This window comes from Cornus florida, unplaced genomic scaffold (genome assembly GCF_030987335.1).
Source record: "Cornus florida cultivar Cherokee Brave unplaced genomic scaffold, ASM3098733v1 CherokeeBrave_3.0.0_Hap2_Chr11, whole genome shotgun sequence".
In the NCBI taxonomy this organism is placed as follows: Eukaryota; Viridiplantae; Streptophyta; class Magnoliopsida; order Cornales; family Cornaceae; genus Cornus; species Cornus florida.
The window spans coordinates 74,717,030-74,737,270 of NW_026775581.1; the positions used below are offsets into that span (position 1 = coordinate 74,717,030).

Genomic DNA, 20,241 nt, shown 5'->3' on the forward strand with positions numbered 1-20,241 from the left:
GTTACAGCTCCATAACAATGATATTATAGTTGTAAAACGTGATACACCCCGTGTAATTTATTTGCACTTTGATATCAGTGCGTGATTAAATCAAAGCCCACCAAGCGCATTAAGAATCAACTGATGCACCACGACTCCAATTGATACTTGGGAATTTGGGTGGAAGACTTTAGTACAGGTAATTTTGATGTTAGATCAGTCTGAGAATCTTAAGAGGATCAGGCATTCTTAATTTTACTTGAAGTGACATTTGGTGTTCAACAAGGTGGCTTTCTTTTGTGGGCTTCAACCTCAGAAAAGTCTTTGCTCATTTATGGTCTAGTTTGAAGAGGCAAATTTTTACCAAATGAACGTTGTATATGTAACAGTAATATGTAAAATTTCAATCATCTAGTGATCTATTGTTTGATGGTTTGAAGCATAGATGCAAACATGGGTTGCAGACTTGAAAAGGACACTCCAATACAACAAATCTTAAAAGAGGACACAAAACAGTCATAAGAAATGTATTTGTTTCATTGAATGATAGTCTGTACAACAAAAATGACTATAATATTAAATTACTACTCACATGAAAGAAAGGTATATCTTCAACCAGGGACGGATCCAGGAAGTTGTGGGTGGGGGGGCAAAAGTGAATTTAGTGTAGTAATTTTAGTGGGGGCAAAGTGAAAATTTTATACGTATATAATTGAAAATAAGAAAACTTAGTGGTATATAGCAATAAAAAAAATAAAAAATCAGTGCCCCCACTGACTGTAATGCGCTTCCGTCCCTGTCTTCAACGTCCAAGATTTGTTGGTCACATGCCAGCAAATGTCCAAAAATTGTAGGTCCAGTGTCTAAATTGAGTATTTTATTTTTTAATATGAACAAAGTTGCTTTGGACTTGTTCGCAAGTTTTAAGAAGTGTTGATATCCAACAAGGACACACCTTGCTCTTAGAATTATCCATGCTAACTTGGTCTTGATAAAGTTACGGTTCCTTATTTTCTCCTTATTTCAGATTTAGCGGGTTTTTCCTAATCCAGTGTGAGGTGTTGGTGGGATGAAGGAAGGGCGGGTTTTGTAGAGGCGAGAGGAGTGTGAAATGTGGCATTGCTTTGTTTATGGCGGTGTATATGAAACAAGTGCAACGATTGCTTGGTCAACGTTATAGAGCTTTCAATTTGGAACTAAAGAGGTATTTGATATCCCTTTAATTTTGGCATTCAGGAGTGGTTTCAATTCTTTCAACTGATTTGTTGTTTTTATTCTTTTTTGGGAAATATGGGGGCATAGATTGTTTGTACTTTTCTTTTCTTCCTTTTTTTTTTGTTGATATATCGCGTGGGCATGGATCGTGACTCGTGGTGAATTGCTTTATCTATCCAAATATATATGTATACACACACACACACACTAGTAAAAGACACGTGCAATGCATGTGGTGAACTTAGAAGTTAGTTTTTAATCTTAATTTAACAAGACTCCAAATTACATAAGGCAACTCTTTAAAAAAAAAAAACTCTTTATAGAAACAAATAATAGAAACTCTTTTACAAATAATAAAAAATCTTTTATAATGTATTTTAATTCCTTACACTTTTTGCTTTCTCCCAATTCTAATTTTTTTTGGACTTTAAAAACGTATGAGAATTTACTCATTCTAACCTATTTTTTAATAATAATAATAATAACTCCAAATTACATAAGGCAACTCTTTTTAAAAAATAATAAAAACTCTTTTTTAAAAAATAAAAAATATCTAATTAAAAATTCTTTAAAAATGTATATATAAATATGTGATAAGTCTAAATAAAAACTCTTTTAAAAAAATAAATATGTAAATATGTGATAGAGTTTTTTAGAAATTCTCTTATATATATATAGGATAGAAATTTAAAATTGGATAGAAACTCTTTGTATAGAAATTTAAAATTGGATAGATACTTTTAATAATAGTATAGATATATACAGGTTTAGTTTTCTTGTGTTCTTTCTTGTTGATACATCTTATGTAAGGGTGCACACCGTTCGGTTCCTTACGGTTCCGGTCGGAACTGGAACCGTTCACAACGGTTCCTAAAAAACAGAACCGGAACTGGAATCGTATAGATTGGAACCGAGCCGTCATTCACGGTTCGGTTCCACAGAACCGTTGACTGAGGAAGATGATGAGCCGTGATGATAACGAGACGACGATGCCACGACGGTGTGTGGTTCTGAGAAAATAAGAGGCCGGAATCACCAATGGACAACTAATCAAAGTTGAACAGAGGATACTAATACAGAAGGTGGGAGGAGGCGGCTTCACTAAAGAACAGATGAGAGGTTTTTCATCAGAAATAAAAAGAAAAAGATGGGAGGAGGCGGCTTCACCAAAGAAGAGATGCGAGGTTTTTCATCGAAAAACAAAAAAAGAAAAAGATGGGAGGCGGCGGCGGCTTCACCAAAGAAGAGATGAGAGGTTTTTCATTTGAAAATAAAAAAGAAAAAAGAGATGAGAGGTTTTTCATCGAAAAACAAAAAAAGAAAAAGATGGGAGGCGGCGGCGGCTTCACCAAAGAAGAGATGAGAGGTTTTTCATTTGAAAATAAAAAAGAAAAAAGAAAAAGATGGGAGGCGGTGGCTTCAGCTTCACCGAAGAAGAGATGAGAGGTTAGGTAGGTTTAAAACTGTACTATTTTGCTTTATTGCTTTTGTGGTTCCGAGAAGTCACGTGGGTGAGGAATCTGATGACTAAAATAGACTAATTGTGACTATACAATTAAATAAATATGGCAGACAAACTTGACACTTGACTGTAGGGTTAGTAATATAATATAATTAAATATAATATATATATATATCCGGTTCCGGCTCGGTTCCACTGGTCTAGAACCGGAACCGGAACCATAAGTCACAGTTCCAAATTTTTAGGATCGGGACCGGGAGAACCGGAACTGAAGCTTTCGGTTCGGTTTGGTTCTCACGGTTCCACGGTTCTTTTGTGCACCCCTAATCTTATGTATTGCTGTTGCGCCACCTTAGCATTCTCTTAGTGAATTGCTTTATTGATAAAAAAATAAATAACTAAAAAACAAATATTTTACCACACCCTCACCTAAAAAATAAAAAAAGTAATTGATTGTTAGATAAAGTAGTGTGCGCTTGACAACTTTAACTGTCATTAGCGTCTCCCATGCATAAAGCTTGGAGAAACTAAGAATGACACTCTTGTACCTAAAGAAGTGTCACGAGTCACGACCTCTAAAATATATGCACACACATATAGATACATAAGATAGTTTTTATATTTTTAAAACGTCTAAATATCTGGGGTAGGTCTAACCATGTAACCTAACTAGCGTGTAAGTCCAAACCCTGTATTCCCACGATGATAGTTGTTTGTTTCCATTTACATCCCACATTTTCTAGTGATACTGTTCATCTCATGTTCACCACATTCGCTTTATGGGCTTATTATGTTCCTAAAATATTAGCCTCTTCATGTAAAAAAAGAAAAAAAGTACTAAATTAAGGACAAACTGTAGAAATCATCAACTTCAAAGAATCTTGCTTGGTGGGGAAGTGAGGTCGGCAGTTCCTCACCAAGGACCGTCGTTGTACATTGACGGGGAGTCCGTCGGAGGTAGGAAGTCTGTTCTCTCCTCTTGTTTGGTCGGAAGATTTGATAAGGAAGTGGGGAGCTGTGATCGTGTGAAAGAATGGGCAGCGCGGGCTTAGAATACGACTTGTGGAGTGGGGGTAACACCGTTATCCGACTCACTACTTTTCCGGTTTCCTTCTTAAGCAGAGGCCTAACGTGTGCTGAAAGAAGGGCGACGACAGTGGAGTTCTGCAACTTTGAGGATCGACGTGTGGTCCTTTCGTGTTGGGTGTTGTGGCGTTTCTGAGTGATCAAGGTCTCAAGCAGATCAGGCTGTTTGGCCTTCCATTGCATCTCTAGTGTCATGCTCTGTTCGTTGAAGTGGGGGAGCTTTGTGGTGGATACGTGAGATCTAATGCAGATGAGACTAGGGATGCCGAAGGCGTTCGGATAACAGTGCGATCCGGTCGTGATTGTCCGAAGTTCGTGTTTATTAACGACGACACCTTCTGTTACAAGGTTGCAATTTGGGAAGAAATTTTGTCGGAGCTTGTTCCTTCAACGGAGAGTCTTGAAGGCAATGACGGATCTCATCTTATGTCGGAAGAGAAATGGAATGAGATTCTTAGTAAAGGAAAAGAAGGGGTTCTCGAAATTCAGCAAGCAGTGAAGTTTATTGGAGGTAGACGACGAAGTGATCTTCACGCGCTGCCCAAACGCGTCGTTGATAAGCAGCGTAGGAGTACACATGGAGATCGACGAGATGCCCCTTCAGATTCAGCCTTATCCTTATCTCTTGATGATAAGGTAGGGGAGGATTCGTCTTTTTGGGCTGAGGATGGCGGTGTGTTGGGCCAAAAGATGTCAATACAGGCCAGGGCCTGGTTTTAGTCTTGGGCTCATTCAACCTAAACCCAACAGAGCGAATTTGGGTTCTAGGCCTTTTCGACGGGTACAGAAAGGGCCACTTAGATTCGGCCAAAGTGGGCAGCTTCAGGTTGGGCCTATTAGATCTGGGCCTAATAGAAGGGTGCGAAAAGGGCCTAATTCTTTATTTATCTCTTTTCAAAACACCAAACCTGGTCCTAAGCTATTTAAAGAAACACAAGCCCATGTTAAGCCTTCAACCCATTTGCTGAAACCCCGAGTGGAGGATGATGGACGTCGGTCGCCGTGGATCTCGGTGGACTCGGACTGAAAAACAAAAATGGGTTGCATGATCTCACACTTCTTCTCCAGGTTTGAGTTCTGATCATTCTCTAAATGCCTTCTCTACTTCTACTTCTTCGGGTGGAGTGGTGAGTAACAGGAATGTTGTAGAGGATGTTTCGAATCAATAGAGGAGTCTTATTGGGTCTTCAAGTTCGGGGTGTGTTGGGTCAGAGTTGGATGTCTCAAAAGTCACAACTGGGAGTGTGGGTTTTTTCGATGGAGTGACAGTTTGCGTTGGGAAAGATCTGCATTTCAAATTGAATAATGATTCAGCTGTAGCTCTGCTTAAAGAGCTTCGGCTCTTTGCTGCAGTTGAAGGTTTGAATAGTCAATCATCTGTGAATGAGGTGATTTTGTCAACTCCACCTGTAGAAGTTGATGCTTCGGAAACAGAGGGGAATATGCAGTTAGGAGTGGTTGATGTTCCTTCTCAGCAGCACTGTTCTAATGATTCTTTTTCCGGGACGGACTTTAATCAATCTGAAGTGGATTTAATGAAACCTCTGGCAGTTGTGCGGCCGGATTGTTTGGAGACGACCAGTGATCTGGGTATGGAATGGGTTATTGAGAATATTGGAACAGTAAGTGAAGCTTTGGGTGTCTCTGCAGAAGGTTATGAGGAACAAACCTTGTCTATTCTTCACGAAATTGTTGCAGGAAATGGTAGTACTAAACCAAATCGTGGCACAAAAGAAGTCAAAGTCAGAAATTCACATCGGAAAGGCGAACATGAAGTGAAGAATCAGATTTTTTGTGTATTATGACGGGAAGAATGGGACGACCAAAGAAAGGGGAAGAACCAGAAGTGGTAAACGGGGAGGAGGAGGAGAATTGATCGTTTTTGGTTCTACATGAAGCTACGACTAATAACATGGGATGTTCGTGGTCTTAATGATCTGAAAAGAAGAAAAGTTGTCAAGGTAGCTTTGAGGAAGTGGAGTGCTCATGTCGTTTATTTATAGGAAACTAAGATGGCTACTATCACTGTTGAGATTGTCAGGAGTCTTTGGGGAGGTAGGTTTGTGGAATGGGAAGTGCTAAATACAGCAGGCACTTCAGGTGGTATTCTTCTCATGTGGGATCGAAGGTGGTTGTCAAGTCTGAATTGTTGGAAGGGTATTTTCTCTGTGTCTTGTCTATTTCATATGGAGAAAGACAATTTCAGGTGGGTGTTTTCAGGTGTTTATGGGCCTGATAGTGATATACCAGTCTTGTGGGAAGAGCTTCGCTATGTTAAGGATTTATGGTCATTGCCTTGGTGTTTAGGTGGGGATTTTAATTTTGTTAGGTCCCCATTTGAGAGGTCCACAGGGGCAGGTGGTCTTTAGAAATGACCATGTTTTCAGAATTCATTGATAGTAATTTCCTTATTGACCTACCATTGGAAGGAGCGGCCTTTACTTGGTCTAATGGTAGGGAACTAGTTACTTTTTCCCGGTTGGATAGGTTTCTGATTTCTGGGGCGTGGGAAGAGCATTTCCCGGATGTCTCTCAGGCTGTGTTGGTTAGAGTCACATCTGATCATATGCCTTTAGTTCTTGATTGTGGTGGCTTGAGTTCTAGACGCACTCCTTTCCGCTTTGAAAACATGTGGCTTAGATCCGAGGACTTTCAAGGGAAGGTTCAGTCTTGGTGGGAGAAAGCGAATTTCACAGGCTCTGCTAGTTATGTGTTAGCTAGAAAGTTTCAGTTTCTTAAAACTGAGTTAAAGAGGTGGAATAAAGAAGTGTTTCCGAATCTTGAATGGAAGAAGAATAGAGTTCTTGCTGATATTGCTGAATCGATCGTCTTGATGAGGTGGGACAGAGTAGGGAATCATTACGATCTAAAAGAGCCTCTTGCCAAGCGGTTTTTGCTGAGATTGCTCTTATGGAGGAGATTTCGTGGCGCCAGAAGTCTCGGGCTTTGTGGTTAAAAGATGGGGATCGTAATACAAAATTCTTTCATAGACTTGCCAATGCTCACAGAAGATGTAATCACATCGGGCGTATCTAGGTTAATGGTTCTAAATTGTGGAGGGAGGATGAGGTGCGCGGGGGAATCGCTTCTTTTTAATTGAGACTTTGGATTGGAGACCCACTCTTGATGGTCTTCCATTTAATTCTATTTTTGCGTTGGATAGTGATATGATTGAGATTCCATTCATGGAGGAGGAAGTGCTTAAGGCACTTTCTAGTTGTAACGGGGATAAAGCTCCAGGGCCAGATGGGTTTACAATGCGGTTTCTTAAGGAGAGTTGGGAGGTGGTGCGAGCTGAGGTGATGGGCACCTTTCAGGATTTTTATTCTCATGGCACATTTAAGAAATCATTGAACGCATCTTTTATTGCTCTCATTCCCAAGAAGGGCGGTGTCTCTGATATTAAGGACTTTCGGCCAATTAGCTTAATTGGATGTTTGTATTAGCTTATTGCCAAGGTTCTTGTCTCCAGGATGAGTAATATTTTGGATGGTCTCATTTCAGAATCACAGAATGCTTTTGTTGGTGGGAGGCAGATTTTGGATTCTGTTCTTATTGCAGGGGAATATGTTGACTCTAGATTAAAAAGTGGGGTTCCTGGTGTTTTGTGTAAGCTTGATATTGAGAAAGCTTATGATCATGTTAATTGGAAGTTTGTTTTGTATCTGCTTTGGAGGATGGGGTTTGGTGAAAGGTGGATAAAATGGATTGAAACTTGTATCTCGTCAGTTATGTTTTCTGTGCTCGTGAATGGTTCACCTGCGGGTTTTTTTGCTAGCTCGCGTGGTCTGCGACAAAGAGATCCATTATCGTCTTTTCTTTTCCTTATTGTCATGGAAGGTCTGAGCAGGTTAATGAGAAAAGTGGAAGATTTGGGTTACATCAGGGGGTTCAGAGTTGGCAGAGATGTTGAACATCAGATGCAGATTTCCCATTTGTTGTTTACGGATGATACTTTGGTATTTTGTGATGCTGAAGTTTCTCAACTCATATATCTGAGGTGCATTCTTGCTTGCTTCCAAGCGGTTTCTGGGTTAAAGATTAATGTCAGAAAGAATGTGCTTGTCCCAGTGGGAGATGTCCCAGATATTTCCTCCTTAGTTGCTGTCCTAGGGTGTGGAGTTGGTACTTTTCCTCTTCTTTACTTAGGATTGCCTTTGGGAGTTTCTTCTACACGAGTTGGGAATTGGGATCCAGTAATTAATAGATATGAGAAAAGATTAGCTGGATGGAAAAAGCAGTATCTATCTAAGGGGGGGAAAGTCACACTCATTAAGAGTACTATCTCATCTCTTCCTACCTATTTTTTATCTTTGTTTCAAATTCCATGCTCTGTTGCTGAAAGGATTGAAAAAATTTAGAGGGATTTTCTCTGGGATGGAAGGGGAGAGGAGTTTAAGTATCATCTTGTTAATTGGGATCAAGTTTGCCAACCGTTGAGGTTAGGTGGGTTAGGCATTCGAAAAATCGTTCCTTTCAATCGTGCTTTCTTGGGAAAGTGGTTATGGAGATTTGGAAGGGAACGTTATCGTTAGTAGAGAAAAGTTGTCTCGTGTCGTTTTGGTGAGGAGAGTGGGGGCTGGTCATCTCTTCCAGTCACTATTACGGGAGGTGTTGGTGTGTGGAAATTCATTCGGAAGGGCTGGGATGTTTTCTCCACACATATTAGATTCAAAGTTCGTGATGGCAGACATGTTCGTTTTTGGGAGAACCTTTGGTGCGGCGATCAGTTGCTGTCTCACTCCTTTCCTAGACTTTACAGTATTGCAGCCAATAAGCATGTCTACATGATTGATTGTTATCAACTTGATAACAATGGAGTTACGTGGGATGTGCGGTTTAGGCGGCCCTTCAGGATTAGGAAATGGAGGAAGCTTGTGTTTTTTTGGATACGTTGTATAGGCAGAAGGATATTGGTAGAGGGTGTGATGATATTTTGTGGGTTCCTTTAGCTTATGGTCGGTATGGCGTCCGATCTATGTTCTTCTGTTTGTCCAATTTCGTTGGTCCTGAGTTCCCTTGGAAATCTGTTTGGCGTTCTAAAGCTCCTCTTCAAATCGCATTCTTTGTTTGGATTGCCACATTGGGAAAGATTTTGACATTGGACAATTTGAGAAAGAGAGGCAACATCATTGTTAATTGGTGTTGTTTATGTAAAGCTGATTGTAAATCCGTGGATCACATTCTTTTGCATTGTCCTGTGGCGTATGATTGTTGGAGTTTTATTTTTTGCATGTTTGGCGTTTTCTGGGTAATGCCTAAACACTCCTCACAATTGATTAACGCTTGGAAAAGTTGTCCTGTTAAAGAACAAGCTCGTGATTATTGGAAGATTGTTCCACATTGTGTCTGGTGGTGTTTGTGGCGTGAGAGGAATAACATATCCTTTGAAGGAAAAGAATCGTCTTTAGCTAATTTAAAAATTCATATTCTTCGTTCTTTGTTCTGTTATGTAAGAGGAAATGCATGCTCCTCGATTGATGATTTCTTTGATCTCTTGGATTCTATTGGTCCTTAGGCCTTTTTTGTTCTTGTATTAGGGATGCGTTCCCCTTTTGAACGTTTTTCTAATATATTTTTACTTATAAAAAAAAAAAAAAAAAAAACAACTGAAAAGTTAGAGATTAGTGATGATCTACCCTTTTTAAATCTGTAGCCATATACTAGTGAGTTTTTCTTGGCAAGTGAAGATCCTACTTGAATACTTTTACTATATGCTTAATGTTTTGTCTTCATGAATTGGAATACATAGAAGTTTTCGTAGATATGGATACATATATACATATAAATGTTGCATAACATGAATTCATGGCTGGTAGTTTATATAAAGGCACTAAATTAGGAATCAATAAGATACATGTCGTACTGACAATTATATTGCATGAATTTTATTATTTTAAATTTTTTTAAGTACACCCATACACCAATATATTGCATGGATATGAAGTTAGATCTGATGTGTGTTGTTGAACCTTGCTGTGTATTTAGTCTGATTATATATAATACAAATCTCCATATGTAAATATTCCTATATGCATGTAGATTTGTAATTTCTGTTTTGGGGATTATTGTTCACATGAAGGTTCCAATGGAGATATATATATATATATATATATATATATATATATATATATTTCTCTTGAATGGATGATTTATAGTAAAATAAAAAAATATATGTGTGTATTTATATTAAAAAATTTAGATCTGGTTTATCGTTATAAGGTGAGGAAACCCAATTTGTAGTATGTATTTTTAAGCTGCACCTTACTTTACCATGTCATGAATCAATGTTAAAATTGATCGATTGGGACTGTTCTAATAGAAAAATTAAAGTAAATGAATTTGCCTCATTAGAGAGTTAAGTGGTTAGACGAAGGAAGCACAAGTGGAAAACACCGCTGGGACTGAAACTGGAGGAAACATAGGGTAAAATTAGGATAAAGTAGAATTAAATAAAATTCATCTAACTTGTGTTGAAGTAAGCTTAAAAACTTAAGTTTAGGTGAGACCAACACGGACTGATAGTGAAATAAAATTAGATAGTAACACGTAATAAATAAACAGCAAATGGGACCCTTATTTGTGGTTGTGGGTCAGTGTGCACTCTCCCTAGTAATGGTTATAGGTCAAAGTTGGATACATAGGTAGTACTAGTGACATCCTGACATGGGTTTGTGTGGAAGTAGCAAGGACTTGAGGAGAGTGAATTTGGCGGTGATGGAAACATGCGGTGATGGAAACATTAAGAGTTCAGTCAAAATGTGTGAGACCATGATCTTTAATAAGGAACAATTGTGTAGGTCCAATTAAGTAGTGGTACTAAAGCGAGCATATCTTGGGGGAAAGTATGTACGACTATTGCCATTGAGGTATGTACATAAGGAGTTATATGATTCCTCTACGTCTACTGATTACCTGGTCTCTCAACCACAAAGAGGGGATGCCGATAGGTTTTATACGAACTATTCCTTGATTTTTGGAGAGAGATGTCTTCTCATTGGAGATGATATTGGACAATGATGTATGATTATAGAGGGATTTGGGTATGATTTTTACCATTTTGGTGAAATTGTATCCACACAATTGAGTCACAATTGAGTGGTTAGATGTTAGCGGTATTATTTGCATGTTCGGGTATTGGTTTGAATCATTGACACAGTAACAAAAATAAAGTTATAATTAATGTAAAATCTTGCCGATGTGATGATGAAATTTAAATTGTCCAATAGTGACGTGCCTTAAGGAAGTGATTAATGGGATTGGTGAGGAGTATTGATTTTGTTAAATGCATATTAATTGTTTAGTTTAGATATTGCATTGCAATTCAGCTTATTTAACTTATTAATGGATTTTCAACGTAATTGTATTACCTGCTAGTTACATGATATATAATGTTGAGGTTAGACCATTGCTTACCGGGTTTTCTTGGCTCACTTTAATTTTTCTTACATATCATGTAACTGCATATTTGGAGTGTCGGAACTATCATAGGGTTTTGTTAGTAGAGTATTTATTCCTTTAGTCGGTTGTTATTTTTGTAGAGAGACCATTTTAGTGAGATAACTTAGTATATGAACAGAATATGTAACCAGTCGTGCATTTGTTGGGTGAAAAGCCAAAAGATCTCCTTGATCTCAACTTGAGGGCGTGTCCGGCTTCTATCTGATTAGCTGAACAGAAAATGTAACCAGTCGTGCATTTGTTGGGTGAAAAGTCAAGATCTCCTTGATCTCAACTTTTGGCCGTGTCCAGCTACTATCTGATTTTTATTTTCCAATAGTACAGTCGCTAGAATTGAGTTTGACCTTCTGGGGAAAAAAAGAAGAAGAGTGAGATTGACTGGCTTATGGGATAATTTATTAATTTGACTACAAAATGTGATCATTCCCTTAAATTAAGGAATCAGTTGAGACCTTTATATCCCTAAAACACAAGGTCAAACCCATTCTTCAACATGCATCTTCCACTTAAAAGTTACAACCTTTCATTTAAAGATATTGCTATTCTTCTCTACCCAAATAAACCAAAAAGACTACATAAAAGACTTATCCCTAGAATTTTCCGTTCCTCTTCCCAACCAAAAGATAGATCTTTAACAATTGACAATCCAATTAATACCTGCCAAACTTAAAGCCTTGTCCCACATGAAGTTGTTCTAAACAATGGGTGAATTTGTGAAATGATAAATCCGATATGATTTTGTGGAACTGTAGTCCAAGAGGTTTAAGTTTTTTCAAAGACGACCTTTTCAATGATATATGTATTTGAGAAGGATATTCCTCCTCATTGTACTTGTAACTTTGTATTTAACAGGCTGGGAAAGGAACAAATAACTATGGGGTTATTTTTTTCTTAGAATAAATTTCATAATGAGATCTCACTTAATTTTTTTTATACCCGGTTGTTTGCTTGAGTGCCACTCCTGCCACCCCTAAAGTAGAAGCTGTAGGTTCAAGTTCTGATTGAGATGTTTATGTGCATTTGTTGTAGCAAATAAAATTCTTTTTTGTTTTGTGATTTTATATGTTTGGTTGCCATAGTGGGGTTTGCTCCTTGAAAGCTGCTTGCTTTTCAGTGCTTTAATTCTTAAAAATTGCACTGTTCAATCCTAATCTTCCATTCCATTTAATTTTGTAGTTTGATTAACTCAATATTCCTCTCCTCTCCCATGGTTTTTTTTTTTTTTTACCCCCAAAGTTTCTTAATCCTTTTGTAACACCATTTTGAATTGGAAAAACATAAAAGTAATTTCAAAGTTTAATAGTGTAATTGCCTTATTCCAATTGAATTTCTTCAATCCTTCTAATCAATGCATTCATTTCTTATTATCTTTTCTTGCACTTCCATTTTTTAATTATGAAGAATTGGAACTTATTTTACCTTGCTCAAACCTAATCTTCTTGCTGGTTTAGCGGGGAAATGAAAGGAACGCGTGGAAGAAAAAGATTCATGGGCTTTTACATATAACGTTGTCGGTCAGTTGAGTTGGTTTCTTTCCAGGAGCTGGTGAGTGATTATGAACGATATCCCGTCATGGAGGACACAAAAAGAGATTTTGTTTGGCCTGCTTTTCTGTGAGCATCTTTTTAAACGAAAATGTCATAGAATCCGACATCCGTTACATCTGGGCTTCACTCTTTCTACTCTTTGTGGGATATAGCAGAGGCCTGAATACATGGATAATTAGGCTTTCGCATAACAGTAAGCTAACAGGTTTCCTATGAATGATGTTTCATCTGGATTCTATTTTAATGTTTGCTGAATTCTAATGCCATCTTTACTCTCAGGTTCTTCTGGTGCACTTGGCAGGTTTAGTGCATGGTTGGAGAGAGAGAATTTATTTGGCAGACTCATTCATATGGGATTAAGGCAACGATGATGACGATGATGAAAAAAAAAAAAAACGTAGTGAAAATATATTACTGTTATTCAATGTTTGGTTGTATAGTTTGATTAGTAGTAGCACATTTGTGAAGAAAAATCTTTTATTTGCAAAGTTCAAAATTGAATTATATACTATTAAATTTGGATATTCAAATGTACTTCGAATTGTAACTTAGGTTAATCTTATACGAAGTAATTAATAAGAAAATGTTGTAAGATTTACCATTTCTTAATCTAACCATGATAAGAAATTTTCTTTTGGTCCAAGCATTACTTGCAGAAGGGATTTTCTGCTCACCATCCCCTGCACCTAAAGTCGGGAACAATCTGAGGTGGCTAACCTAAGCTCAATTAAACGTGATTTTTCAGACTTGGGCAGCCATGTTTGGAGTTAAGCTTGAAAATTTTGACCCGAACTTAATTAGAGTTGGACTTGGCGTCATTTGAGGTTTGGGTGTCAACAACTCAATTTCAACCCAAACATAAATTAAGCTCCAAACTTTCACCAAACTTGGGTAGCCATGTTTAGAGTTAAGTTTGGGTTGAAAAATCTCGACCCGAACTTAATTAGTGTTAGATTTGGCACCACTTGAGTTTAGATGCCAACAACTCGATCTCAGCCCAAACATAAATTAAGTTCCAAACTTTCACCCTAGTTCACCACAATGTAGACGTGTTTGGATCACGAAAGCTTTCACAACTCTTCAAATACATGATAAAAAATGGATACAAACTTTACAATAATTGTTACAAGATATAAAATAGATTACACCGTGTATAGGCTCGATCTCATCCCAAACTAACTACCACCTAATATCTATTTCACTTCTATGGCAAACAATCACGTAATAAATTTGAAACTTTGGACAATTCAATTCAACGCCCAGTTTTATTTATTTATTTATTCTTTCGTATTGTACGTTGTTGGTTAATTCTTCTTATTCCTATATGATTGATTTGAATTTGGGTCTGTAAAAGTGCAAAACTTTTGTATTCCCAAATTGGATTTGTTGGGTTTTGTTTGTTATGTCTGAATTATTTTTTTCTCTTGAATTACACATCCAATCCAAAATCTGAAAGCATCGATACGCAAAATTTGTGTTGGCTTCTTACTCTTCAGTTCATCTTTCTCATTTCCATTTTTTTTATTGTTAGGGTTCGAGTTGCGGCGAGACATGACCCCTCAATTATCAGGTAGCTAATTTCTAAATGGCAATTTTAGTTATTTGCTAATTATGTCAAATTTTTTAGCTTCATATTCTTCTACTTTCTGTTATGATTATTGTTTTGATTTCATGGTAGGATAATTAATGAATTAAATACTTTTGAGAATTAAAATTCAGTTCATACTTTTATATCTTTTATATGTAGGTTTACTTCCTGTGAAGGCAAGAAATTTATGGCATGAGTTGGATCGGAAATATTTTACTTGTTTGTTGAGAGGTTATATTTTATTAATTTATAATATTACGGACTGTTTTCTTGATGTATTAAAAAAATTGTCTTATTTTGTTGGGTCAACTTCTAAGAATTCACTCTCCAATGAATATCCAAATTTCTTTTGACAAAAAAGCCTGTTTGGAACACCATTTCAAATATATATATATATATTCCCTTACTTGGGAACGATTCTGACTCAAACAGAACTTCAAAATTTAATTCAAGTGGTCATCAATATTGTAACCAAATGCTACGGAGCTTGAAGAGGCCGTTCGTTGAAGTCCCTACCATTCGGATCTGCTATTAGAGTCGAGGCGAACTGAGAATTTGTATTTGTGATGGTCAATTTCAACAGCAACTTAAGGTTGAGATTCATTGTAGTTACCAATTGCTTTCGTGAACATAAAATAGATTTTAAGGGTTTGGGGGGAAGGGGAGATGAGGAATTCAATGACTTGAGAGCCGACGACGGAAATGGGAATAACGGCATCGATCCTTGAAGATGTGTGGACTTGGCTTTGCCCTGATGGGAAGCATGGAGGATCGAACAAGGACTGTGTTGGGAGGGGAGGAGAGAGGTGGGTGGTCGAAGAGGTGAGAGAGGTGGGTACATTCAGTGCGTATTTTAGTACAGAGCAGGACAACGCCATTTTAAATTTAGTATTGTAGGTATATTTTCTCAGTTCACTTGAAGGACATATTTGGCATTTTAAAATTACACATTCAATTTTATAAAATAATATTATGTTATCAAAGGTCATTTTTGTCAATTCACATAAAGTTAACAGTTCAATGGGACAATTTTCTAGTTTTTGTTAGTTACGGGAGTAATTTGTTAATTTAGGGGGTTATATGGAGTTTTTGGTAACTACAGGGTTTTTTTTTTTTTCTTAGACCTATATATATTCCTTCTTAATTTATGTAGCTCACTGAGTTAAGTGACTTTGATTCGTAATGGAAGGGATGCCTTTGCTTTTCTCTTTGTCCTCTATTTATATCGAAAAATATATTTTTTTCCTATTTTAATTTTATCAAAATGTTGAGTGGCGTGAATTATTAGATTAGACTTGTATTTTTATTTTTTTTTAACCATATCCTAAAGTAGGCCTAAATAATCCATAAACAAAAGATACTTTTGAAGACAATGTCCATTCTTAGACAAAAGATTGCTTTAAAGCATTAATTCCATGGTCTCTGTTCAACACATGAACAAGACCATTGTTGGGTCACCTTTTAAGGTACTGTAATACCACCTAGTTATATCCTTATCCTTTTCTGCCAACATGGATTTGATCAGTCTCAAAAACCAAATATAAAAATGCCATATGTGGGTGTTGGATATGGGCTCGGATCAAAAGAACTAATTTTCTAAAATTTTACTAATTTACATAATGTGGAAAATGGAAGTCCTTATTTGTAGATGACAATTTTCTCAATGGGGACGGGTACCCGCCCCACCCTGTTCCTTTTTCCATTTAGCTTGGACGGGAGGGTTTTTATTAATAAAAATTTATGCGGTTTCGGGGCTGGGGCTGGGGCTGGGGCCGGGCCGGGGCGGGCGACCGTTAACCTAGGTAAATTACTAAATTAATTTTATTTTATTAGTATATATAGGGAATTCTAGAAACTTTAGATTCACTTAGTTTTTCAGTCGTTTTAGAGAGTGCAAAGCCTTGTGAATTAAGAATGCTCGTACTTTTAAATTTTATGTTAAATTATTGTGTCTATTTTTTATGAATTTTTTTAATAATTATATAATTGTATTTGAGGAAAAAATCAATTAGATTCGCACCTCAATATTTGTGAATGATCATGAGAGTTAATGATATAACATTACTCTTTTAAGGTTTGGTTCCCAAAAAACTTGTAGAGTTGCATTTTTTTATTTTTTAGCCAAAGTTTGAAAGATCAAATTCAATTGTTGGTGAACCACACAACTTAGGAGATGATATATATATATGTGTGTGTGTGTGTGAACAATGATATTTTAAAATATTTTTATTTATATCAAATATTTTTTAAAAACAAAATTGGGTTTATGGTTCAAGAACTTGGATTTAAGGAAGAATTCCAAATGATTTTCATATTCAACATCAATAGGTTTTATTATGCTAAATAGTCTTTTGCAAGAGAAACTATTTGTCTATCTTAGTTTTTCGCGCACTATTTTGGCGCATTGAGTGATAAATTCATGTGGAGTTCTTTGCCTGATCATCAAAGTAAGCTACTTGGATTCATCATTTGCAGCAGATAACCAAATCCTCCAACAACCACATTTATCTGCACCACTACATGAACCGCTCTATCATTAGAATTCTATACACGGTCTGCTAATAAAACCAACTTCATCTCACGCTACATCTCATATTTTCAAATAAAAAGTTAAAAAGTTTTAACCAAGGAGACAGTCCATAAATAACGTTATAAACACGGATTCAAATTTTGTACGATTTCAATAACTAAGTATCCAACAATGTCATATTTGATAAAAATAGAATCTCTTTCTTAAGATGTTAAATTCAATAATTGTCACATCAATCAATAATAAAAATTGATCTCTAAATTTTTGTGTATTAAACTCTAAATTTTTACTTTGAGTAACGCTATAAACACGGATTCATATTTTGTACGATTTCAATAACTAAGTATGCAATAACGTGTCGATATTTGATCTTTCTTCTTAAGATGTTAAACTCAATAATTGTCACATCAATCAATAACAAAAATCGATCTCTAAATTTATGGGTGTTAAACTCTAAATTTTTACTTGGATGAACTGTCCTCAATTTCTTTTCAAAGTGAAAAGTTGTGAGTTTAAAAAACAAAACTATCCTACAAAAGTCTTTGATCCATTCGCATTTTTTTTTTTTATGAAAATCCTGAGTATTCGATGCTTCTTCTCGACTAATTCTCGAGGTTCTGTGTAAAGTGATTCCTCACACGAATTGGGTTAAACTCAGATTATGTTTGCGATTGTAGTCTAAAAAAATTACTTATATTTAAAAGAAATTAAATCTGAGACTTGAGATTTAACGGAACTCCAAATCCCAAGTCTTTTTCCCTAGGCCAACTCCTCGTGATTATCCATTTGGATAATTGCTTTGTCAATTCTGTCCATTTCTACCCCCATACCTTCACCAAGAGCCTCCCCTACTATTTTGATTCAGATTTCTCAAGAACATTTAAGAGAGACCCCACTCACCCACACCCGCACTTGGCATTATCAATTCTCGTTTTTCTTCTTATGATACAGATTGCAAAAAGACAAACACCACACAACCCACGCACGTCTCACGTGGGTTCCACCCTAAAACGACACCACTCCTCTCCCCTTCTACAACCTCCTAAGTTTTCTCTTTATTTGGCTAAGAAATCTCCACGTGTCAAACTCCTATTCGTCACTCATTAGATCTTCTTTACCAAGTGGATAGAGAGAGAAAATGAGTGGCAAATGACTATACCAACTGGCTAAGACACAAGAGATGACCAAAGGAGTGGTATCTGTATCGCCAAAGGTACGGGAGTTCTAGAGAGAGAAAGTTGTGTTTTAGATAGAGAGAGAGAGAGAAAGTAATGGGGGGAGAGAGTTGGAGCTTGGTGGGGAAACTGTGTGACTCGTGCAAGTCGGCAACGGCGACTCTGTTCTGCCGAGCCGACTCGGCGTTTCTGTGCATCGGGTGTGACTCCAAGGTCCACGCGGCCAACAAGCTCTCGTCGCGCCACGCGCGCGTGTGGATGTGCGAGGTCTGCGAGCAGGCTCCGGCGAGCGTCACGTGCAAGGCCGACGCGGCCGCCCTATGCGTCACGTGCGACCGCGAGATCCACTCCGCCAACCCCCTCGCCCGCCGCCACGAGCGCTTTCCGGTTGTCCCCTTCTACGACTCCGCCTCCGCCTCCGCCGTGAAGTCCTCAACCGGCGACGACAGGTACTTCTCCGAGCATGACACCGCCGGCGGGGAGGCCGAGGAGGCTGAAGCGGCGTCGTGGCTCCTCCCAAACCCTCACCTGAAGGTCGTCGACAGTCCCGATCTCAAATCTACAACTGAATATCTCTTCTCTGATATGGATCCGTACCTTGATATGGATATCATATCGGTGGATCAGAAGCCTCATCAGCATCAGCAACAGCAACAATACAGCTCAGGCACTGATGGAGTGGTTCCAGTTCAGACGAACAAAGTTCAACCAGCACCGCCACAGCCTCCGGCGGTGGTGGACGGTGTGCCTTGCTATGACGTCGATTACTCTGGATCTAAACCTTTCATGTACAACTTCAACGCTCCATCTCTCAGCCAAAGTGTACGTACATATTCTTATCTCAAATCAGTTTATCCTCTGTTTGGTCGCCAGTAATATAAGAATGAACAAATTAAGTAGTCAAAATAAAACTAATAACCAAGTGAATACAAACAGATGATCAGATTCGGAGACAAAAAAGAAAGTTTTCTTTTCATTTATAAGGAATCTTCTGACTCTGTTTGCTGGCCAGGAAAATTGAGGAAAAAGAAACCGGAAAATGTAAGGAAAAGTGAAAATAAGAATACAGATGATTCTGTTTGGTGGCCAGGAAAATGTAAGAAAAAATGTCAGTCTTATAAAACCAAATAACATATAGTAAAACGTGAAAATCCACGATTTGATTTACTTTTCCTCATTTTCTCATCCACCAAACAGTTTATTTATTTAGAAAAGATGCAGAGATATAAAATATGCTGCGTACTCTTAGTTGGTGTTTGAGGTTTGTGATGAGTTGATGATTTGATGGCAGTTATCATCGTCGTCTCTGGAGGTCGGAGTTGTGCCGGACTACAACGCCGGCGTGGCCGATGCATCGAACAGTTTGGGACGGAGCACAGGCGAGACTGTGGCGAATCCGATCTCGGGAATGGACAGAGAAGCTAGGGTTTTGAGGTACAGAGAGAAGAGAAAGAACCGAAAGTTCGAGAAGACGATTCGATATGCTTCGAGAAAGGCCTACGCCGAGACCAGACCCAGAATCAAAGGAAGGTTCGCGAAGCGTTCAGAGGTCGAAATCGACGGCATTTATAATGCTGTTTCGTCGCCGGCTCTTATCGGCGCCGATGGTGGATACGGCGTCGTTCCCTCGTATTAAGTTTTTAGCTTAGTTTTGTTTGTTGCTTTTGGGTGGGGTGGTGTTGTAATGTGTTGATACCGTTGATGAATGAACGATATGTATGTACAGTACGTGTTTTTGATCGACGGAGTTCGAACCGTCGATTTAGTAGTTATTTCTCTGGTAATGTGTAGTGTGTAATCAGTCACTTTCTGAACACCCCGCCTGATAGAAAAACTCTCATGTTATGTTTGGTAGCACGGAATCTGAAAATGCTTATTCTGAACTGCAACATCGCATAAATTTTCTGAACACCTAGGGGGTATGATAGAAAAACTATCATGTTATGTCTGGGAGCTCGGAATTGAGAAAATCAATTTATTTTTTGAACACCTAGGGTAGTATGATAGAAAAACTCTCAGTTATGTTTGGGAGCACAGAACTGAGAAAAGTATAGTCACTCTCATATTATGTTTGGGAGCTCGAAATTGAGAATTGAGAAATTCTATGGCTAGGCTTGTTCCCAACCAAGGCATAGCTTCATCTTTCTGGTAGAGAGTTTTGAGGGGTTTTTTTTTTTTTTTTTTTTTTTTTTTTTTTT

General features: G+C 37.8%; 1 protein-coding gene across 1 annotated transcript; it reads left to right on the plus strand.

The window, feature by feature from the left end:
* Nucleotides 1-18,026: 18,026 nt before the first annotated feature.
* On the plus strand, nucleotides 18,027-19,827 carry LOC132282459 (zinc finger protein CONSTANS-LIKE 4-like). Its single transcript, XM_059784151.1, has 2 exons — nucleotides 18,027-18,865; nucleotides 19,335-19,827. The coding sequence occupies exons 1-2, from the start codon at nucleotides 18,140-18,142 to the stop codon at nucleotides 19,677-19,679; spliced, it is 1,071 nt and encodes a 356-aa protein (XP_059640134.1). The 5' UTR covers nucleotides 18,027-18,139; the 3' UTR covers nucleotides 19,680-19,827.
* Nucleotides 19,828-20,241: the final 414 nt, after the last annotated feature.